The sequence below is a fragment of the Cyclopterus lumpus genome, chromosome 6, assembly GCF_009769545.1.
Source record: "Cyclopterus lumpus isolate fCycLum1 chromosome 6, fCycLum1.pri, whole genome shotgun sequence".
NCBI lineage: Eukaryota > Metazoa > Chordata > Actinopteri > Perciformes > Cyclopteridae > Cyclopterus > Cyclopterus lumpus.
The window spans coordinates 435,574-453,578 of NC_046971.1; the positions used below are offsets into that span (position 1 = coordinate 435,574).

The window sequence follows — 18,005 nt, forward strand, 5'->3', positions numbered from 1 at the left end:
CAAACAGCTGCTGTGTCTGCAGGTCCTGGAGCGTCTGCTTCAGAAGGGCTTCAGCATGAAGGCCTCCTGTGGAGGGGGGATGGACTCGTCCCAGTTCAGCGAGTACATCTTGTGTCGAGATCTCCTGCCCGTCCATCACGCCGATCTGGATCAAACAGGAGCCTCTGGACTGAGTTTACTCACATCTGGATCCAAAACTCTACAGACCTCTTGGAATGAAAACATAAGTCCCGAACGGCCAGAATCTCAGCTCGCTGAATATTGTTCTGTGTCTACAAATGAATGGAAAGTGTGTACAGATCATGGAATTCTTTTTTAAAAACTGCCCTTTGGAAAATGTATATTTAATGTATTTGTTAGCTTGTTTTTACAATTTTTTATTTGTACAGATGAATTAATAAAACGATCAAATTCTTAAACACAAATCCAAGTAGCTTCTTTGTCATTTTCTTTATTTCATTTTTTTTCCAAAGGTACAAACAACTGTAAAATTGCATTGCCTGAAATGCGTCAGGATTGAATAGAGAATGTAGGAAATATAAATAGTCGCAAAAATGGTGTCGTTACAGATGAAAGTTAGCGGGTTAAAAACCAGAAATGTACACTTTCCAAAAAGTCCTTAAAAACTGCATTTTAAACTACCGAGACACGAATATGTTCAACAGTACAAGGTCGAGATTTCAATTCTAATGTTGAACTAAAAGTAAAATCACATGTCAGGCGGGATGATGAAGAGGAGGAGGATGAAGAGGAGGATACTGCAGGAATGTTTGATCTGAAGTGTCATAGTTAGCTTCATGAACGTGTAGCCTGAGTCAGTTTTCACTGTCGGTGGGAGAACCAGCTCCCTGTGAAGATTTACTTTAAAGTCTTAAAGGGACAGTTCAACATTTAAGGCTTATTAGCTTAGCATCAAGTTGGATCCACCCACCAGCAGCTGCAACGCATCTTTTAGAGGAGGTTTGATAAGCTGACCACCGAGGGAATGGGTCAGAGCCAGGCTAGCTGTTCCCCTCCATTTACAGTCTTTATGCTAAGCTACACTAAGCTGCTGGACAGACATGAGTGGAACCAAGCTGAGGATTTATCTAAATGTTGAACTGTACACACACACACACACACACACACACACACACACACACACACACACACACACACACACACACACACACACACACACACACACACACACACACACACACACACACACACACACACACACACACACACACACACACACACACACACACACACACACACACACACACACACACACACACACACTTCTGAAGCGATGAACTGTGTGAGACCGATGGATCGTGAACTGAGCCGGAGGTCCTGAGGGAGTCAGACCCCCGGAGTCGGGCCGTCAGGCTCACTTCACATATTCATATCAGAGATGTTGGAGTATAAATCTTTAGCGTCTCAGAAACGTCCTCCGGTGAAGACGACACGATGAAGTGAGCTGACCAGACCTCTGCAATCTACTGTCAGTGCATTGTGGGTAACGTAGGCGCCAGGTTTAAGGAACGTGGGGAATGTGGTCCAGCTGGTCTAACAGGGTTGAAGTCCGGTCCGGTGTAGCTCCGAGGACGTCACGCTGACGCTGCGTTCAGGTCACAATGTTGAAACCGGAATCACAAACATCGGACTGGAGACTAAAATAGAAAATGAGCGTTCCATCAAACAGGTTTGTGTTTCTATTGAGTCACGTCATCATTTCAGATGAATGCTGCTTAAAGACACTGAGCTGAGCTCCTCTGGTGTGACTGGAGACCAAGACCACCTGGGACTGACTTGTGACATGAGACACCTTGGAGGACATGAGGTTGAAGTGAGGTCCTGGGGCCCCAGTGCTCCTCCTGGGGGCCCAGGGCTCCTCCAGGGGGGACTCCCATCATTTCAGCAGGGCCTTGTAGAGCATCATAGAGCGAGCCGTGGAGCGGTCCTGCTCCAGGCAGAAGATGAAGTCCCTGAGGTTGACTCGTGTGATCCGCTGACGGAGCTGCTGGCGTGAGGAGGAGACAGGGGAGGAGCCGGAACCCGAGCCCGAGGCCACCTGAGGGGGGACGGAGGAGCGTTAGGTACTGGACTAGAGGGGACCAGGATCACATCCACAGCCCCTTGAAACCATCTGCTGAACATGAAACCGTTGGTTGATTGACAGTTCACAAGCAGAAATCTTTTTCATATGAGCGGAAACAAAATGACATTTTACATCAAAACAATGGATGGCTCAAGTTGTTAAAATGTAAAACGATCTGACAAGAGAAGGTCACAGAGAAGGTCACAGAGAAGGTCACGAGACGCTCACAGAGAAGGTCATGAGACGGTCACAAGAAGGTCATGAGACGCTCACAGAGAAGGTCACGAGAAGGTCACAGAGAAGGTCACGAGAAGGTCATGAGACGGTCACAGAGAAGGTCACAGAGAAGGTCATGAGAAGGTCACGAGACGCTCACAGAGAAGTTCATGAGAAGGTCACAGAGAAGGTCACGAGACGGTCACAGAGAAGCTCACGAGAAGGTCACAGAGAAGGTCACGAGAAGGTCACAGAGAAGCTCACGAGAAGGTCACAGAGACGGTCACGAGAAGGTCACAGAGAAGGTCACGAGACGCTCACAGAGAAGGTCACAGAGAAGGTCACGAGAAGGTCACGAGACGGTCACGAGAAGGTCACAGAGAAGGTCACGAGACGCTCACAGAGAAGGTCACGAGACGGTCACGAGAAGGTCACGAGACGGTCACAGAGAAGGTCACGAGACGGTCACAGAGAAGGTCACAGAGAAGGTCATGAGAAGGTCACAGAGAAGGTCACAGAGAAGGTCATGAGAAGGTCACGAGACGCTCACAGAGAAGTTCATGAGAAGGTCACAGAGAAGGTCATGAGAAGGTCACGAGACGGTCACAGAGAACGTCATGAGACGCTCACAGAGAAGTTCATGAGAAGGTCACAGAGAAGCTCACAGAGAAGGTCACAGAGAAGGTCATGAGAAGGTCACGAGACGCTCACAGAGAAGTTCATGAGAAGGTCACGAGAAGGTCACAGAGAAGGTCACGAGAAGGTCATGAGACGCTCACAGAGAAGGTCACGAGAAGGTCACAGAGAAGGTCACGAGAAGGTCATGAGACGCTCACAGAGAAGGTCATGAGACGCTCACAGAGAAGGTCACGAGAAGGTCACAGAGAAGGTCACAGAGAAGGTCACGAGAAGGTCATGAGACGCTCACAGAGAAGGTCATGAGACGCTCACAGAGAAGGTCACGAGACGCTCACAGAGAAGGTCACGAGACGCTCACAGAGAAGGTCACAGAGAAGGTCACGAGAAGGTCACAGAGAAGGTCACGAGACGCTCACAGAGAAGGTCACGAGAAGGTCATGAGACGCTCACAGAGAAGGTCACGAGACGCTCACAGAGAAGGTCACGAGACGCTCACAGAGAAGGTCACAGAGAAGGTCACGAGACGCTCACAGAGAAGGTCACAGAGAAGGTCACGAGAAGGTCATGAGACGGTCACGAAAAGGTCACAGAGAAGGTCACGAGACGCTCACAGAGAAGGTCACAGAGAAGGTCACGAGAAGGTCACGAGACGGTCACGAAAAGGTCACAGAGAAGGTCACGAGACGCTCACAGAGAAGGTCACAGAGAAGGTCACGAGACGCTCACAGAGAAGGTCACGAGACGCTCACAGAGAAGGTCAAAGAAGGTCATGAGACGCTCACAGAGAAGGTCACAGAGAAGGTCACGAGAAGGTCATGAGACGCTCACAGAGAAGGTCACGAGACGGTCACAGAGAAGGTCACGAGACGCTCACAGAGAAGGTCACGAGAAGGTCATGAGACGCTCACAGAGAAGGTCATGAGACGCTCACAGAGAAGGTCACGAGAAGGTCATGAGACGCTCACAGAGAAGGTCACGAGACGGTCACAGAGAAGGTCACGAGACGCTCACAGAGAAGGTCACGAGAAGGTCACAGAGAAGGTCATGAGACGCTCACAGAGAAGGTCACGAGACGGTCACAGAGAAGGTCACGAGACGCTCACAGAGAAGGTCACGAGAAGGTCACAGAGAAGGTCATGAGACGCTCACAGAGAAGGTCACGAGACGGTCACAGAGAAGCTCACGAGAAGGTCACAGAGAAGGTCACAAGACGGTCACAGAGAAGCTCACGAGAAGGTCACAGAGAAGGTCACGAGACGCTCACAGAGAAGGTCACAGAGAAGGTCACGAGAAGGTCACGAGAAGGTCACGAGACGGTCACGAGAAGGTCACGAGACGGTCACAGAGAAGGTCACGAGACGCTCACAGAGAAGGTCACGAGACGGTCACGAGAAGGTCACGAGAAGGTCACGAGACGGTCACAGAGAAGGTCACAGAGAAGGTCATGAGAAGGTCACGAGACGCTCACAGAGAAGTTCATGAGAAGGTCACAGAGAAGGTCATGAGAAGGTCACAGAGAAGGTCATGAGAAGGTCACGAGACGGTCACAGAGAAGGGCTCAAAGGGAGAAGAACTGAGGCCGGAACAACAACATAAGACCATAACAAACACACTTAGGGTGTCGTGGTCTCCCAGCTCAGGCCACTAATTCGGCGTCATGGTGAGTTGTATTTTTATGCACTTTATGCCGGTCGTATCATTTTATTACGTCATATTTATTATGTCATAGGCAGGATGTGGAAAGAGACCTAACCATGATAATGAATGATAATGAATGAATGATAATGAATGAATGATAATGAATGAATGATAATGGATGAATGATAATGAATGAATGATAATGAATGAATGATAATGGATGAATGATAATGGATGAATGATAATGAATGAATGATAATGGATGAATGATAATGGATGAATGATAATGAATGAATGATAATGGATGAATGATAATGAATGAATGATAATGAATGAATGATAATGGATGAATGATAATGGATGAATGATAATGAATGAATAATAATGGATGAATGATAATGGATGAATGATAATGAATGAATGATAATGGATGAATGATAATGAATGAATGATAATGAATGAATGATAATGGATGAATGATAATGGATGAATGACAATGAATGATAATGGATTAATAATAATGGATGAATGATAATGGATGAATGATAATGAATGAATGATAATGAATGAATGATAATGGATGAATGACAATGAATGATAATGGATTAATAATAATGGATGAATAATAATGGATGAATGATAATGGATGAATGATAATGGATGAATGACAATGAATGATAATGGATGAATAATAATGGATGAATAATAATGGATGAATGATAATGGATGAATAATAATGGATGAATGATAATGAATGAATAATAATGAATGATAATGGGTGAATGATAATATTGAATAATAATGGATTAATACTAATGAATGAATGACAATGAATGATAATGGATTAATAATAATGGATGAATGATAATGGATGAATAATAATGGATGAATGATAATGGATGAATAATAATGGATGAATAATAATGGATGAATGATAATGGATGAATAATAATGGATGAATGATGATGAATGAATAATAATGGATGAATGATAATGGATGAATAATAATGGATGAATGATAATGGATGAATAATAATGGATGAATGATGATGAATGAATAATAATGGATGAATGATAATGGATGAATAATAATGGATGAATGATAATGGATGAATAATAATGGATGAATGATAATGGATGAATAATAATGGATGAATGATAATGGATGAATAATGATGAATGAATAATAATGGATGAATGATAATGGATGAATAATAATGGATGAATGATGATGAATGAATAATAATGGATGAATGATAATGGATGAATAATAATGGATGAATAATAATGGATGAATGATAATGGATGAATAATAATGGATGAATGATAATGGATGAATAATAATGGATGAATGATGATGAATGAATAATAATGGATGAATGATAATGGATGAATAATAATGGATGAATGACGATGAATGAATAATAATGGATGAATGATAATGGATGAATAATAATGGATGAATGATAATGGATGAATAATAATGGATGAATGATAATGGATGAATAATAATGGATGAATGGCTTGGAGCCCATAAACCAGAGGAGCTCCATCACAGATTTGTTACACAAGCCTGTAATCAGGAACCCCAACGTCCTCAATGTCCAAGTCCTTCCTGTCCCACCTCTAGAGACCTCTAGAGACCTTTTACCTCGGGTCCAGACGTCGACCCTCCCGGTGAGTCCTGCCGGCGTTTCCTGCGTGGCCCAATGGCGGCGAGCGCTGTGAGGTTGGCGTCTCGTTGTCTCATCTGAGCCAACTCCTGCTGCTGCATCTGTGGACGAGGAGGACGTCACGTCTACTGGAGGTACTCATGGAACACGTCTTCAGAGGAACTACACTTCCCACAATGCTTTGGTAGTAACAGTACCAAGAGGGCGAGGAACTGATTGAATGTTGGATAGAAAGAGGGCGGGGCTGCAGACTGAATACTTTATGGAATGTTGGATAGAAAGAGGGCGGGGCTGCAGACTGAATACCTGATTGAATGTTGGATAGAAAGAGGGCGGGGCTACAGACTGAATACCTTATTGAATGTTGGATAGAAAGAGGGCGGGGCTACAGACTGAATACGTTACTGGATGTTGGATAGAAAGAGGGCGGGGCTGCAGACTGAATACCTGATTGGATGTTGATAGAAAGAGGGCGGGGCTGCAGACTGAATACTTTATTGGATGTTGGATAGAAAGAGGGCGGGGCTGCAGACTGAATACGTTATTGGATGTTGGATAGAAAGAGGGCGGGGCTGCAGACTGAATACGTTATTGGATGTTGGATAGAAAGAGGGCGGGGCTGCAGACTGAATACCTGATTGGATGTTGATAGAAAGAGGGCGGGGCTGCAGACTGAATACCTTATTGAATGTTGGATAGAAAGAGGGCGGGGCTACAGACTGAATACGTTATTGGATGTTGGATAGAAAAAGGGCGGGGCTGCAGACTGAATACCTGATTGGATGTTGATGGAAAGAGGGCGGCGCTACAGACTGAATACGTTATTGGATGTTGGATAGAAAGAGGGCGGGGCTGCAGACTGAATACCTGATTGGATGTTGATAGAAAGAGGGCGGGGCTGCAGACTGAATACCTTATTGGATGTTGATAGAAAGAGGGCGGGGCTGCAGGCTGAATAAACACATCATTGCAGCTGTTCTTTGTTTACCTCTTTAGCTTTCTGCTTCAGACGAGCTTGTTCAGGATCTTCTTGTCTGGCTCGACTCTGAAAGTAAAAAACAGACAGACGTTTATATCTATATATTTGTATGTGTACATGTTGTGGCATCACAAGGGGACAGGTAGTGGAGGGGCGCTACAGAGTGGCCACCAGTGCAAAAACTACATCTCCCAGCCTGCCTCACCGCTCACCCAGCTGCAGCTGCTTAAGGCACCTGATTGAGGCAGGGCTGGGAGACTTAAGGGAGAGCACCTGGGAAGGAGAGAGAAGACAAGCGGAAGGTGAACCCACGAGCACCTGGAAGAGGACAACAAGGGAGAGGACCTCGTAGCCTGGATTCACCAGGATTGAGTTTTTGTTTGGTTAATTAACCACTTTCTCATCCGGGACGTTTTGTGTTATCTAACTGGACCTTTTTTTTAATACTTTGTTGTTTTTGGATGTTACCTTGCTGGTGGGATGGGAAATAAACCTGGACTTTTTGTTAAATACCCTCGGACGTGCCTGTGTTCATCTCTCTCTTTGCACCGCCCCAGGCTAGCCTGTCCTAGCGACAGCCCGTGACACTACAGGTGGTGGAGAATGCGGGCACTGGGGCCAAAGTGCGGATGATTGAGAGAGGAGATATTGACGACTTGTCCCAACTTTTTTCAGAACTTCAAACCCCAGGCCACCAATCCAAAATGGAGCCACTGATGCAGATGCTGTTGGAGAGCCAGAGGGCGCAGCAGGAAATCAGCGGTGCCCTGTTGGCACAGCAAATCAGGGCTAATGAACTGAAGGAGCAGGAGCTCCGGCAGAGGCCAGAGTCGAAGCCCAGGGCAGCTGATTACATCCCTAAACTTGGCGTGACCGACGATGTGGAAGCTTACCTTCATGCCTTTGAAGCTACGGCGACTCGAGAAGGGTGGCCAAAGAGACAGTGGGTTGGACTTCTGGCGCCTTTCCTATCCGGTGAGGCCCTTAAAGCGTTTCGAGATGTAGAGGCTGATATTGCCCACGACTACGACCAGTTAAAGGGGGAGATTTTGAGTCGCCAGGGGCTCACCAAATTTAGCATGGCCCAACGGTTTCATAACTGGACTTTCCTAAGCGGAGAGACGCCCCGGTCCCAAATGCACAAGTTGATACGAGTGGCGAAAAGGTGGTTGGAACTGGACAAACACAGCCCGGCAGACATGATAGAAACCCTGGTTATGGACAAGTATCTACGGGGTCTACCGTACGAGGCAAAAAAAATAATAACAACGGCCACAGGGTGGGTAGAAGCCGTAGAACAGTTCCAGGCGGCCTCGGACATGCTCCAATCACCCTGTGAAGCGCCGGTGGCTTCTGTCCCGGCCCGGCCAAGTGTGCGTCGCCAAAGAGGTCCGGCCCTGGCCAACCCTCACTCGGACCCACCCAGCAGAGGCGGTAGTTCACCTGGACAGCCACGAGCGTTCCGGAACCCAGAGCCCCGCCAGTGCTATCGCTGTGGCAAATTCTGCCACATCTCCTGGCAGTGTGAAAGGCTAGATGAGCCCATGCCCACAGCGGAATCCGCCAGCGGCCCCCATGTCCACTTTGCTGCCCTCCTGGGCGAAAGTAGGGACCGGCGACCAACGTACCCCGTAAAGGTGAATCGACGGGACCTAGAAGCCTTGCTCGATTCAGGAAGTGCTCGGACCCTCGTCCAGGAGGCAGTTTTGGAGGCAACGTCCCCGGCTCAAGGCGATCCCGTCCCGGTGGTTTGTGTCCACGGAGATACCCGAGAGTATCCAACCACCGTAGTGAAACTGACCACAACTAAGGGCACGTTTAATGTCGAGGTGGGAGTAATCCGGGACCTCCCGGTCCCAGTCCTGATCGGGCGTGACTTCCCAGCTTTCCGGATGCTGTGGAGGGAAGCCCTAAAAAAGCTTAGTCGGGAGCCCCGCAAACGTAAGTCGAACCATCCACAATTGAGTAAAACCTGGGTTAACGTTGCCAAACCATGCTTGTCCCCTCTAGTATCAGTCCAAGCCTTGGCAGAAGCTTCTAGTGGAGCTGAGTCTGATGACGCTGAGCCCCAACGTGGGCCAAGTGAGGAGGACACTGATAGCCCTCGAGAAACACTGCCCCTTAAAAGGTCAGTATGGAACCGCACAGTTGCAGGACCTGACTCTGGGTAATGCCTTAAGAAACGTCCAGGTCCTAGAGGGAACGTTGGTGGGAACCCGGTTGACCCCTTCCTACCCTCATTTTTCAGTGAAAAATGGCCTCTTGTATCAGGTAACAAGAAGTAAGGACCAAATCGTTGAGCAACTACTTGTGCCCCGGCCTCACCGCTCCACAGTTCTGCAGTTGGCCCACACTCACTTGCTGGGAGCGCACTTGGGCGTAGAGAAGACTAAAGAGAGGGTGTTACAGAGGTTTTTTTGGCCCGGAGTCCACAAGGAGATAGAGAACTACTGCCGCAGCTGCCCAGATTGTCAGGTCACCGCTCCGAAACCCCTTATCCCTTTGCCTATTATAGAAACCCCCTTTGAACGAGTAGGCATGGATATTGTGGGTCCCCTGCCCAAAAGTGTCCGGGGGCACCAGTACATCTTGGTCATAGTGGACTACGCCACCCGTTATCCGGAAGCCGTCCCTTTAAGAAAGGCCAATGCTAAACAAATAGCAAAAGAACTGTTCCTCTTCAGCAGCCGCGTGGGGATTCCAAAGGAGATTCTTACCGACCAGGGGACCCCCTTTATGTCGAGGGTCACCAAGGAGTTGTGTGCGCTGTTACACGTGAAACAGGTGAGAACCTCGGTCTACCACCCCCAGACAGATGGGCTAGTGGAGAGGTTCAACAAGACCCTCAAAGCCATGCTGAGGAAGGCCATTGACAAAGACGGAAGAAACTGGGACCAGCTGTTACCCTACCTTCTGTTTGCGGTAAGAGAGGTGCCTCAGGCTTCCACTGGCTTCTCACCCTTTGACCTGTTGTATTCTCACAAACCCAGGGGCCTTCTGGACATCGCCAAGGAGACGTGGGAGGAGCAACCCTGTCCCCATCGTACCATGATTGAACACGTGGGGGCGATGCGGGACCGGATGGCAGCTGTGTTCCCCATCGTGAAGGAACACATGGAGAAGGCTCAGAGGGATCAAAGGGCCGCCTATAACCGAGCAGCACAACCCAGGGAATTCAACCCAGGAGACAGAGTCCTAGTTCTTGTCCCCACTGTGGAATGTAAGTTCTTGGCTACTTGGCAGGGGCCCTTTGAAGTAATTGAAAAGGTTGGGGAAGTCAATTACAAAGTACGACAAACAGGGAAGAGGAAAGGTGAGCAAATCTACCATATTAACCTCCTAAAGAAATGGCATGAGCGAGAGGTGTTGTTCAATGGCCTTCCCCCCAGAGAGTCGAGAGAACCCGCCCGGGACGAGGTGCAGTTAGGCCCGGACCTCTCTCCGCACCAGCGGCAGCAGGCAAAGGAGCTGGTAGAAGGAAATCAGGAGGTATTTTCATCCCTCCCAGGCTACACCCACCTGGTGGAACATGAAGTACGCACCCAGCCGGGAAAAACGGTGAACCAAAAGCCATATCGGGTGCCGGAGGCCCGCAAGAAGCTGATTAACGAGGAGGTAAGGAAGATGCTGGCGTTGAACGTGATTGAGGAATCCAAGAGTGCCTGGTCAAGCCCCATCGCCCTGGCTGACAAACCGGACGGAACAGCCCGGTTCTGTAATGATTTCAGAAAAGTAAATGACATTTCTGAATTTGATGCATATCCCATGCCTTGTGTCGATGAGCTAATTGAAAGCCTGGGCCAGGCACGTTTCCTAACCACCCTGGATCTCACCAAAGGTTATTGGCAGGTTCCATTGTCTCCAGGGTCGAAGGAGAAGACAGCCTTTGCCACCCCGGGAGGCCTCTGGCAGTACCGGATGATGCCTTTTGGCCTGTTTGGAGCCCCCGCCACCTTCCAGCGCCTGATGGACCAAGTACTGAAACCCCATCGAGAATATGCAGCGGCCTATCTGGATGATGTGGTAATTCAGAGCCCAGACTGGGAGAGCCACCTACCACGGGTTCAGAAGGTCCTCGACTCCCTCCGACAGGCAGGCTTGACCGCCAACCCCAAAAAGTGTAGGCTGGCGTTTGGGGAGACCAACTACTTGGGGTACACCATCGGGCGGGGCCTTGTGAAACCCCAGGAGGCGAAACTCGCTGCCATCCAAGACTGGCCAAAGCCGTTGACCAAAAACAGGTGAGATCCTTCTTGGGCCTGGCCAATTATTACAGACGTTTTATCACGGATTTCTCTGTGATAGCGGCCCCTCTCACTGAACTGACGACCAAGAAACATTCCCGTATGGTGACATGGTGCCCGGCGGCAGAAGAGGCCTTTAACGACCTGAAGAGGGCCTTGTGTTCGAAACCAGTCCTGATGGACCCCGACTTTAGCAAGGAGTTCGTGGTCCAGGCAGATGCTTCTGAGATGGGCCTGGGTGCTGTCTTAGCCCAGATGAAGGAAGGTGAGGAACACCCCGTTCTGTATTTGAGCCGGAAGTTGCTGCCAAGGGAGAAGAACTATGCCACAGTGGAGAAAGAGTGCCTAGCGTTGAAATGGGCCCTGGAAACCCTCAAATATTACCTGCTTGGAAGGAGGTTCACTCTGGTAACAGATCATTCACCTTTGCAATGGATGGCAAAAAATAAGGAAACAAACAGCAGGGTAACTAGGTGGTTTTTAAGCCTCCAGCCGTTTAACTTCTCTGTCATTCACAGGCCAGGGCGACGCCATGGCAATGCAGATGCCCTGTCCCGCCGTGATGCCTTCTGGTGCTCATTCACCCTGCCGAGGACGTCAGGCCCGGGGAGAGGGATATGTGGCATCACAAGGGGACAGGTAGTGGAGGGGAGCTACAGAGTGGCCACCAGTGCAAAAACTACATCTCCCAGCCTGCCTCACCGCTCACCCAGCTGCAGCTGCTTAAGGCACCTGATTGAGGCAGGGCTGGGAGACTTAAGGGAGAGCACCTGGGAAGGAGAAAGGAGAGCGGAAGGTGAACCCACGAGCACCTGGAAGAGGACAACAAGGGAGAGGACCTCGTAGCCAGGAATGAGTTTTTGTTTGGTTAATTAACCACTTTCTCCTCCGGGACGTTTTGTGTTATCTAACTGGACCTTTTTTTTAATACTTTGTTGTTTTTGGATGTTACCTTGCTGGTGGGATGGGAAATAAACCTGGACTTTTTGTTAAATACCCCCGTGACACTACAATGTGTATATATATATATATATATATATATATATATATATATACACACACACACACACACACACCTTGGCAGCCTTCAGCAGGATCTCTCTCTCCTGCTCGTCCTTCCTTTGTTTCTCCATGCGCTCCAGATGCTCAAAGAAACGAAGCTGAGAGCGAACGTCTGACGTATGATCATGGTGCTCTTCATCCTGATGGAGGAGGACAAACAGCTTTAGGATCAGGAACTGTGGTCTGGTCTTCAGGGTCAGGGGTCAACAGACTGAAGGCTCTTACCTTCCCTCCGTCTGCTCGGTGCTGAGCGACAGACGAGACCGTCTCCAGCAGAGAGCGCAGTCTGGACTGAGTGGCATGAGACACCAGGTTCACCACCTCCAGAGGAACCTCCATCACCCCCAGCTTCTTAGCTGAGGATGAGAGGAGGGACAGCATGACACCTCCTCCACTGAAGTTGTACACACACACACACCACCTCCTCCACTGAGGTTATACACACACACACACACACACACACACACACAACACCTCCTCCACTGAGGTTACACACACACACACACACACACACCACCTCCTCCACTGAGGTTATACACACACACACACCACCTCCTCCACTGAGGTTATACACACACACACAACACCACCTCCTCCACTGAGGTTATACACACACACACACCACCTCCTCCACTGAGGTTATACACACACACACACCACCTCCTCCACTGAGGTTATACACACACACAACACCTCCTCCACTGAGGTTATACACACACACACACCACCTCCTCCACTGAGGTTATACACACACACACAACACCTCCTCCACTGAGGTTATACACACACACACACCACCTCCTCCACTGAGGTTATACACACACACACACCACCTCCTCCACTGAGGTTATACACACACACACACACACACCACCTCCTCCACTGAGGTTATACACACACACACACCACCTCCTCCACTGAGGTTATACACACACACACACACCACCTCCTCCACTGAGGTTATACACACACACACACACCACCTCCTCCACTGAGGTTATACACACACACACACACCACCTCCTCCACTGAGGTTATACACACACACACACCACCTCCTCCACTGAGGTTATACACACACACACACACACACACACACACACACACACACACACACAACACCTCCTCCACTGAGGTTACACACACACAACACCTCCTCCACTGAGGTTACACACACACACCACCTCCTCCACTGAGGTTATACACACACACACACACACCACCTCCTCCACTGAGGTTATACACACACACACACACCACCTCCTCCTCCACTGAGGTTATACACACACACACACACACACACACACACAACACCTCCTCCACTGAGGTTATACACACACACACACACACACACACACACACCACCTCCTCCACTGAGGTTATACACACACACACACCACCTCCTCCACTGAGGTTACACACACACACACACACACACACACACACACACACACACACACACACACACACACACACACTGAGGTTACACACACACACACACACACACACCACCTCCTCCACTGAGGTTATACACACACACACACCACCTCCTCCACTGAGGTTATACACACACACACACACACGCACGCACGCACACACACCACCTCCTCCACTGAGGTTACACACACACCACCTCCTCCACTGAGGTTACACACACACACACACACACCACCTCCTCCACTGAGGTTATACACACACACACACACACACACACACACACACCTCCTCCACTGAGGTTACACACACACACAACACCTCCTCCACTGAGGTTATACACACACACACACACCACCTCCTCCACTGAGGTTACACACACACACACACACACACAGACACACCTCCTCCACTGAGGTTACACACACACACACACACACAGACACACCTCCTCCACTGAGGTTACACACACACACACACACACCTCCTCCACTGAGGTTACACACGCACCACCTCCTCCTCCACTGAGGTTACACACACACACCACCTCCTCCACTGAGGTTACACACACACACACACCACCTCCTCCACTGAGGTTACACACACACACACACACACACACCACCTCCTCCACTGAGGTTATACACACACACACACACACCACCTCCTCCACTGAGGTTACACACACACACACACACACACACCTGTGTCCAGGATGCGGCGGTGCAGCAGGCCGGTGGGCAGGAAGGCTTCGTCTTTACAGGAGCGGATCTTCGTGCCCACGAGCTCCGAGCTGGTGGCGAGGATGCGGGCGTTTTCCTCGTTGAGGTTGACTCCGGCCATGGACGCCACGTCGTTGATGTCGTCGTCATCTCTGAGGACGCAGAATGTGAAGTTAATATTCAGACATGAATTCACATTTATGCTTGAGCTTTAAATGTGTTCACAGTGAGGAAGGAGAACAGTCAGAGTATTGATCACAGTTCTCAGGTTGTGTTATTACATGCTGCCCTCTGCTGGCTGCTCTCTGAACTACAGCCCTGACTCATGCACACTATCTTTGTGTTTGTTTAGAGGCAGAACATATGAGAATATGTGAAATAGATTCACAACGATATCAGCTTTAAACGATATCTTTAGAATCACAGTTTTCGGTAAATATCTTTAGAATTCGGGTTTTCTCTGTTCATCCAGTACAATTCATATTGTATTCTATTATTTACATATATGCCTTTTTCGTTTTACTTCCTGTAAATCACTTTGAATCTTTGCTACGTTTCAAACAAGTGAACCAGATTTTCGGTGAAAAGTCCGGCCTATGAGATCACACTTCACCTGAATGTCCCGCCCCCCGGGTCGCTCAGCTTCCTCTGATTGGCTTGCGCTGCCAAGTTCAAAGGACTTTTATTGATTATAGTTGTGGGTCCTCTGACAAGTGTTCCTGAAGAGAACATTTCATATTAATAATGATCAGTTGACAGAAAGCATAACACAGATGAAGAGATGATGAACATGAGATGATGAAGAGGAGATGAACATGAGATGATGAAGAGGAGATGAACATGAGATGATGAAGAGGAGATGAACACGAGATGATGAAGAGGAGATGAACATGAGATGATGAAGAGGAGATGAACACGAGATGATGAAGAGGAGATGAACACGAGATGAAGAGGAGATGAACATGAGATGATGAAGAGGAGATGAACACGAGATGATGAAGAGGAGATGAACATGAGATGATGAACATGAGATGAAGAGATGATGAACATGAGATGATGAAGAGGAGATGAACAAGAGATGATGAAGAGGAGATGAACACGAGATGATGAAGAGGAGATGAACATGAGATGATGAAGAGGAGATGAACACGAGATGATGAAGAGGAGATGAACATGAGATGATGAACGTGAGATGATGAAGAGGAGATGAACATGAGATGATGAACGTGAGATGATGAACATGAGATGATGAAGAGATGATGAACATGAGATGAAGAGATGATGAACATGAGATGATGAAGAGGAGATGAACAAGAGATGATGAAGAGGAGATGAACACGAGATGATGAAGAGGAGATGAACATGAGATGATGAAGAGGAGATGAACACGAGATGATGAACATGAGATGATGAAGAGATGATGAACATGAGATGATGAAGAGATGATGAACATGAGATGATGAAGAGGAGATGAACATGAGATGATGAAGAGGAGATGAACATGAGATGATGAACATGAGATGATGAAGAGATGATGAAAATGAGATGATGAAGAGGAGATGAACATGAGATGATGAAGAGGAGATGAACATGAGATGATGAACATGAGATGATGAAGAGATGATGAACATGAGATGATGAAGAAGAGATGAACATGAGATGATGAACATGAGATGATGAAGAGGAGATGAACACGAGATGATGAAGAAGAGATGAACATGAGATGAAGAGGAGATGAACATGAGATGATGAAGAGGAGATGAACATGAGATGATGAAGAGGAGATGATGAACATGAGATGAACATGAGATGATGAACATGAGATGAAGAGGAGATGAACATGAGATGATGAAGAGATGAACATGAGATGATGAACATGAGATGATGAAGAGGAGATGAACACGAGATGATGAAGAAGAGATGAACATGAGATGAAGAGGAGATGAACATGAGATGATGAACATGAGATGATGAAGAAGAGATGAACATGAGATGATGAACATGAGATGATGAAGAGGAGATGAACATGAGATGATGAACATGAGATGATGAAGAAGAGATGAACATGAGATGATGAAGCAGAGATGAACATGAGATGATGAACATGAGATGATGAAGAGGAGATGAACATGAGATGATGAACATGAGATGATGAAGAAGAGATGAACATGAGATGATGAAGCAGAGATGAACATGAGATGATGAAGAGGAGATGAACATGAGATGATGATGAAGAGGAGATGATGAAGAGGAAATGAACATGAGATGAAGAGGAGATGAACATGAGATGATGAAGAGGAGATGATGAAGAAGAGATGAACATGAGATGATGAAGCAGAGATGAACATGAGATGATGAAGAAGAGATGAACATGAGATGATGAAGAGGAGATGAACATGAGATGATGAACATGAGATGATGAAGAGATGAACATGAGATGATGAAGCAGAGATGAACATGAGATGATGAAGAGGAGATGAACATGAGATGATGATGAAGAGGAGAGGATGAAGAGGAAATGAACATGAGATGAAGAGGAGATGAACATGAGATGATGAAGAAGAGATGAACATGAGATGATGAAGAAGAGATGAACATGAGATGATGAAGAGGAGATGAACATGAGATGATGAAGAGGAGATGATGAAGAGGAAATGAACATGAGATGAAGAGGAGATGAACATGAGATGATGAAGAAGAGATGAACATGAGATGATGAAGAAGAGATGAACATGAGATGATGAAGAGGAGATGAACATGAGATGATGAAGAGGAGATGAACATGAGATGATGATGAAGAGGAGATGATGAAGAAGAGACTCACCTTGAGGTCTGAGGGTCTGGCTGAAGACAGCAGGTGTTCGACTCTGGACTGCTGCTCGGCCCACCGCCTGAACCAACATCACAATAAATAACATTAGTTTACTCAAATAATCCACATGTGAAAATTAATGTATATTATTTTAGTTCAATAGTTTCATGATCAAACCTCCATAATATTCAGAGCTTTTAGTCTTTAAATTACTTTGTTGAGATACTTCAAGAGTAAAAACCTCAAAAATTGAACTATTCTCTGAATACTTAATGTTAGAAAACAGTCGTTAATATGTCAATTATCAGCATCATTGTCTCCATAATACAGCAGGTATGCCCCTAGTGGATACCAGGAGAAACACACACACACACACACACACACACACACACACACACACACACACACACACACACACACACACACACACACACACACACACACACACACACACACACACACACACACACACACACACACACACACACACACACACACAC

General features: G+C 47.4%; 1 protein-coding gene across 2 annotated transcripts in view; it reads right to left on the reverse strand.

Annotated features, from left to right (window-relative positions):
- Nucleotides 1–435: 435 nt before the first annotated feature.
- LOC117732568 (transcription initiation factor TFIID subunit 4-like) overlaps nt 436–18,005 on the reverse strand; it is a 33,238-nt gene continuing 15,668 nt past the window's right edge. The window contains exons 8-15 of one of the 2 annotated variants that reach the window (XM_034535586.1): nt 17,518–17,584; nt 15,307–15,412; nt 14,676–14,845; nt 12,763–12,893; nt 12,552–12,677; nt 7,241–7,297; nt 6,231–6,353; nt 436–2,059 (exon numbers count right to left, since the gene is read on the reverse strand). In XM_034535586.1, coding sequence (XP_034391477.1) covers nt 1,898–2,059; nt 6,231–6,353; nt 7,241–7,297; nt 12,552–12,677; nt 12,763–12,893; nt 14,676–14,845; nt 15,307–15,412; nt 17,518–17,584 — 942 coding nt within the window. In that variant the 3' untranslated portion in view covers nt 436–1,897. The remainder of the gene's footprint in view (nt 2,060–6,230; nt 6,354–7,240; nt 7,298–12,551; nt 12,678–12,762; nt 12,894–14,675; nt 14,846–15,306; nt 15,413–17,517; nt 17,585–18,005) is intronic. The other variant, XM_034535587.1, reaches the window with a different exon arrangement.